Raw genomic sequence first — 7,038 nt, forward strand, 5'->3', positions numbered from 1 at the left:
GATCAACACACCTAATGAAACCTGATGAGTGTTTAACAGTGATGTCATTTAAACACATCAGGTCCTCGTGGTCCTGGTATTATACAGATTAAAATGTTTTGGTTTTATGAGACACAAATGTCCATGATCAAAATGAGCCTTGAGAGGATAAAACCCTAACCTAAAAGGCTAAACAAAATATTAGTTCCTCTGAAATATTAATTGCTTGACAAACAGTTTAATGATTAATGATCCTTAAACTGTTTAATAAAAGTACTTACCAACAACAACAAGCTCAATGTAGAATGTTTGACCTGGCTGAAGATTTGGAAAATAACAGCTGTATTCTCCACTGTCAGATATCTTTGTATTTCTGATGATTATGGAGGCGTTGCCGTGTTTCAGTTCATCTTGAAAATGAGAGACTCGACCTTTGAACTCTTCACTCTGACCACCTCGACCGTTGTTGTAATGAATGCCAGCATCATACAGGAACACCTCCTTCAGATCTTCATCTTTCTGAGGAGGTTTCCTCCAGTCAAAGAGTATAAACTCAATGTTCTCCTTGGTGCTGAGAGAGCAGGGTAACACAACATCATGGCCATGTTCCACGGTCACTCGGACTTTTGGCTCTGGAAGATAAAATCAGGTATTAATCAGTATGTTTCCATGTAGAGAAAAAAACAGGTGGGCTAACAAGTCTAAAAAAATTCCTCCAAAAAAAGAGGCTAAACAGGAAGATGAATATGTGACAATCAATCGTGTAAATGAACTGCTGCAGCAACAAAAAGCAATGTTTACCGCACTACTGGAACAACAACACAGCAATTTCAAAGGCTTTGTCAAGCTAATAATGGACTCCACCAATACTAGACTGGAATCAATAACCAAGGAACTACAAGAAATAAAAACCAGCCTGCAGTACACACAAAAAGAAGTGGATGACATTCAAATTGAGACAGCAAATCTGAAGGAATGTAGCACCTCGATGCAAACAGATATTTTTAAAGTCTGTGACAGCTTGAAAATGGAGTATCTGGAAAGTCAATCCAGACGAAATAACCTGGTATTTGACGGGATACAGGAGTCACAGGGAGAAACCTGGTCAGAGACGGAGGAGAAGGTAAAACAAGTTGTGAAGGAAAAATTACAGCTGCAACGCGAGGTGGAGGTGGAGAGGGCACACCGCGCAGGAAAACCTGGAGGAGACCGACCGAGGCCAATTGTGGTAAAATTCCTAAGGTACAAGGAGAGAACGGAAATACTACAAAGAACCAGAAATCTGAAAGGTTCCAGAATAGACATAAACAAAGACTTCACGGAGGCAATCAGAAGGAAAAGGAAAGAACTCATGCCGGATTTAAGAGCGGTGAGAGAAAGGGGGGACATTGCCTATTTACGACAGGACAAATTGATCATTCATCCCCGGTCCAGCACACCAAAACAACCAAGGCCAGCTAACGTTAATACATAAACAGGTAGGCCTATGAAATTTTGAAACTTTTATCTCACTATGTCACTAAATATAATTCACACACATACTGGAGATAGTCACTCACTACAAAGTCTGGTTGAATATGAGCACCTGGAACTGAACACCTTCCAGTAAACTGAACATCACTCACAGGATATGGAAAATGACATTGATCCTGAGAACAATTTCTTTGCTAACATAAACAATAACTGCAACTATTACACTGATGAACAATTTAAAAGGTCAATCAAGACCAAACAGCAATTATCCATTATCCACTTTAACAGCAGAAGTCTGTGTGCCAACTTTCACGGTATCAAACACTATCTAAAGCAATTGAAACAGCACTTTAACATAATTGCAATAACAGAAACTTGGATAAACAGTGAAAAAGAATCAGATTTTGGAATTGAAGGATATGAAATGTTTTCTATTAACAGAGTAAACAAGAGTGGGGGTGGTGTGATACTGTATGTGGATAAGGATTTAAATTACAAGGGGGTGGAAAAAATGTCAATGGTGGTGAATAATTTATTGGAATGTGTCAAAATAGAAATATGTATGGAAAAGAAGAAAAATATTATTGTAAGTTGCATATACAGGTCACCAGGTTCGAATATTGACACTTTTGACAGGAGTTTGCAAATACTGTTAGTATGAATGATGTGTTAAGCAAGAATGTAAATATTAATTAATCTATGTTTGTTAAGGGAACTGATGAAAAAGAAATTATTGAGATCGTTAACAAATTTAAGAGTAAAAAGTCCACTGGCGGGAATGGTATTGACATGTTTATGGTCAAAAGTATTATTGGCTGAGTTGCCAAACCTCTAACGCATGTATGTAATCAATCTCTGAAAACTGGAGTCATTCCAGATAAAATGAAAATGGCAAAGGTGATACCTATATACAAGGCTGGTGAAAAACATACACTTTCAAACTATAGTCCTGTTTCACTGCTCTCCCAATTCTCAAAAATACTAGAAAAAATATTTTCTACAAGGATTGATAGCTTCATTACCAAACATAATATTATTTGTGATCAGCAATATGGTTTCATGGCTAATAGGACAACTTCACATGCAATTATACAATTTGTAGAAGAAATAACAACAGCAATAGAACAAAAAAATATGCAGGGGGGATATTCTTGGATCTTAATAAGGACTTTGATACAGTAGACCACAATTTACTGATCATGAAATTACGCAAATATGGAATTAGGGGGACTGCACTTTCATGGTTAAATAGCTTCTTACAGAGCAGAACACAATATGTTGAATTGCAAAACCATAAATCAAAGATAAAGAAAATCACCTGTGGGGTCCCCCAGGGGTCAGTGTTGGGGCCATTGTTGTTTAACTTGTATATAATTAATATATGGGAGGTGTCAAAAACACTGACAACCATTTTATTTGCTGATGATACTAATTTAATCTGTTCTGGGGAAAATTTGGAACAACTCTTGGATTCAGCAGAAAATGAATTAAAAAAGATGAAGAGCTGGTTTTATGCTAATAAACTAACACTAAACTTAAGTAAAACTAAATTTATAATTTTTGGTAATCGTGACACAACCTTACAAAAAACTTATGATAAATGATATTGAAATTGAAAGAGTAAAAGAACTTATATTTCTGGGCGTCATAATCAACGAAAGATTATGTTGGAAGCCACATATACGTTATATTAATGGTAAAATATCTAAATCAATTGCTATACTGTATAAAACCAATTATTTATTAAATCAACGCTCATTATATATGCTGTATTGTTCCTTCATACTTCCATACATTACTTATTGTTTGGAGATATGGGGAAACTGTTGTGGTTTGGGGTTTTTGTTCGGGTGTGTGTTTCCCTTTCTTTGGCCTCTTTGTGTTTTTTTTCTGTCTTCTCAGTGGTCCGGTGTTCCTGGCCCTGTCTTGTTCCCCGGTGTCTGTTTGTTCTGCGTTCTGCTTTATTTTGGTAGTCAGTTTCCTGTCTTGTCTTGCCTTGTCTTGTCTAGCTTCACTTTGTTTGTCTGATTGTCCTGCCCCGCCCTAATGTGATTCACCTGACGTCTCACCTGTTCCCCGTTACCTCTTGTATTTAGCCCATGTGTTTCCTTTGTCTCTTGTCAGATCGTTTTGTCAGTGTGGTGTTCCTGTCTGTGAGTTTCTGCCGGTTTTACCCTTTCTCCTGCCGGAGCGTCACCTCCCCGGTATCTGGAGTTCCTTGGGGTTATTTGGTGAGCTTTTTCCATTTACTCACCATCTTGCTTTAGTTTGTGTCTTCCTAGGATCCTCTGAGCCTTTCCTGTGTTCTCCTCCCGGGCGGTGCGTCTTCTTTCCCCCTGGGCTGCTTATTGGATATTGTTTTCCTGGTCCGCCGCCTGCCCTGTTCCTGTGTTTGGACGTTTTGGGGAATACCTTGTGTTGTGTACTCTGTGGTGTGAACTGAGTGAAATAAAGCCACAAGAAACCTCCCTCTGCCAGTCTTCTCTTCTCTGCATTTGGGTCCTTCCTCCCCTCCCCCATAACAGAAACACTTACAAAACCAACACTGAACCTATATTCATTCTTCAAAAGAGAGCCTTAAGAATTGTAAATAAAACCACTTATAGAGCACCCACTAATCCACTGTTTATTAAATTAAAAGCACTAAAATTCAGAAATATTGTTGACTTTAAAACTGCACAAATTATGTACAAAATAAATAATCATCAGCTGTCGAACAGTGTCCAAGGGATGTTCCAAATAAGAGAGAGCAAACATAATGTAAGAGGAATATTTGTATATAAAACGAAACCTATAAGAACAATTGCTAAATATCACTGCATCACAACTAAAGGAGTTACTTTATGGAACAGCTGCTGTGAAGAGATGAAATCATCTATAACAATTAGCAATTTCAAGAGATTATTTAAAATTAGTATATTAAAGGGATACAAAAAGGACTTAAAGTGATGGTATGGTAGTAGACTGTATGGTTTCTTGGCATTTATATGCTGGTATGTCTATATACTGATATGTGTATATACTGGTATGTCTATATGCTAATATATCTACATACTAATATGTCTATATACTAAGTCTAGTGTGGCTGTGTTATGTAATCTGCTATAGATAGATGGTATAGAAAGTAGAAGAAAGGAAAAAAAAAAAGTTTGTTTGTGTATGTAAGCATCTGTGTCTATGATGTGTAAATAATAATGTGTAAATAACTGAAGAATAAGATTTACTAAAGGATAAAAGTAGAGAAAGGGGGTCGGACTTGATAAGTTTATCAACTTCTTCCTACTCCTTTTGAACATGGAAATTTTTTTTTCCTTTTTGAATGACTTTCAAATTTGGAAGATTGTGCTAATAAGTACATGGCCTTATTTATCTGTCATTCTAATTATATATATGCAGGAATGCATGTATATAAATCTTTTATTTTAATGTTGTTTTTTTTGTTCGAAAACCATAAATGTTCAAATGAACTATAGATCAAAGGCCTTGTTTTGTAAATTTCGCTCTGCAAAACATTTGCACTGCCCTCCAGATACATACAGTATTTGCACATTTTTTAGGATATATTTAAATTTTAATCATGAGTTTATAAACTTTTAGATATATTTTTTTCTAATTCTTTTGTTTCACATTGGTCTTAAGCACGCCATGACAAATTAATAACTTTCTCTATTTCCCAAATAATGTTGACCATCAACTCGGTATGGATTCTCTCTCTCTCTCTCTCTCTCTCTCTCTCTCTCTCTCTCTCTCTCTCTCTCTCTCTCTCTCTCTCTCTCTCTCTCTCTCTCTCTCTCTCTCTCTCTCTCTCAATAATGTGATTGTATGAACTTCAGAGTTGAGCTGAGTTATAAATGTTACAGATGTGAATTTCTTTCCTCAGATTCCTACCATGACTTTTCTTCCTGGACAAAAACTAACAACTTATTTTTATAAGGTGATTGGTGACGCGTGTTTTGTCTCTGAAGTAAAGGCTGGACTACATGAACAATGTTTTCTGTTGGAGATGGTACGTCCCTCAGGGGGCGGGGTGTGTTTCAACTTTGGGCTTTTTCACTTTGTAAAACCTATAACATGCAAAAGAAAAGACATATAACACAATAAAGAAAGGGGAAAAGCCAAAAGGCATATTATCAGCACTTTAACTTCACATATTTGTGTTTAAGAGGAAAATAAACACACAAATATAATCACAAATTGGTCTGAAGTAGAGCATCATCATTTTTGTCAATATCAAATCCAAACTACAATAAATCCACAGGACAAGCCTCTACCTGAGCCGTAATGCTACAAATGTAAACTACCAAAAACTGGAGAAAAGAAAGGGAGAAAGCAATTCCAGTAACATGGTGCATCTTGACTTACATGAAGGATCTTCCACTTTTACATGATTCATTAAGTTAAATTAAATCCAGCTTAAACTCAGTTCAGCTGAACACATTAGGAGCATGATGGAGGGTGAGTTGTTGAGCTCATTTCACAGGAAAATGTTGGAGACCACTGCTCTACACAGTATTTTTTAAAGAGTGGTCTGATGTGATATATAGTTCAGGCCAAAAGTTTGAACACACCTTCTCATTTAATGCTAACCTTTATTTTCATGACTATTTACATTGTAGATTATCACTGAATGCATCAAAACTATGAATCGGGGCTGTAGTCAAGACCACCTTTGTCGAGTCCAAGACAAGTCCGAGACCAGGACTAGTCGAGTCCAAGTCAAGACCGAGTCCAAAGAGGTTTGAGTCTGAGTCAAGACGGAGTCCAGGACAGAAAAAAAGGTCTTATGCATGACAGTATTAAGACAATTAATTTGGGTTATTTGTTGATATAAAAGCAAAAACTGTGTCAGAACAACTAGGATTTATGAGTACAGACATTCCTCTTGATATCTAATGGTGATAACTCATAATAGCTACATAGACACTACTGCTACAGTAGGTACTAGTACTGAGCATTAGAACTGCTGCAGTAGTACTAGTACAGAGCATTAGAACTGCTACAGTAGTACTAGTACTGAGCATTAGAACTGATACAGTAGTACTAGTACTGAGCATTAGAACTGATACTACTACAGTAGGTATTAGTACTGAGTATTAGAACTGAAACTACTACAGTAGGTGCTAGTACTGAGCAGGTACTAGTACCAAGCATTCAAACTGATACTACTACAGTAGGTACCAGTACTGAGCATTAGAACTGATACTACTACAGTAGGTACTAGTACAGAGCATCAGAACTGATACTACTACAGTAGGTACTAGTACTGAGCATTAGAACTGCTGCAGTAGTACTAGTACAGAGCATTAGAACTGCTACAGTAGTACTAGTACTGAGCATTAGAACTGATACAGTAGTACTAGTACTGAGCATTAGAACTGATACTACTACAGTAGGTATTAGTACTGAGTATTAGAACTGAAACTACTACAGTAGGTGCTAGTACTGAGCAGGTACTAGTACCAAGCATTCAAACTGATACTACTACAGTAGGTACTAGTACTGAGCATCAGAACTGATACTACTACAGTAGGTACTAGTACAGAGCATCAGAACTGATACTACTACAGTAGGTACTAGTACTGAGCA

At 36.9% G+C, this 7,038-nt stretch overlaps 1 protein-coding gene across 1 annotated transcript in view; it reads right to left on the reverse strand.

Moving 5' to 3' along the window:
- LOC117943375 (V-set and immunoglobulin domain-containing protein 1-like) overlaps positions 1 to 7,038 on the reverse strand; it is a 140,546-nt gene that overhangs the window by 117,414 nt on the left and 16,094 nt on the right. Inside the window, exon 3 of the mRNA XM_034869458.1 lies at positions 261 to 543. Within this exon, the coding sequence (XP_034725349.1) occupies positions 261 to 543 (283 nt within the window). The remainder of the gene's footprint in view (positions 1 to 260; positions 544 to 7,038) is intronic.

The sequence above is a fragment of the Etheostoma cragini genome, chromosome 4 (assembly GCF_013103735.1).
Source record: "Etheostoma cragini isolate CJK2018 chromosome 4, CSU_Ecrag_1.0, whole genome shotgun sequence".
Lineage (NCBI taxonomy): Eukaryota > Metazoa > Chordata > Actinopteri > Perciformes > Percidae > Etheostoma > Etheostoma cragini.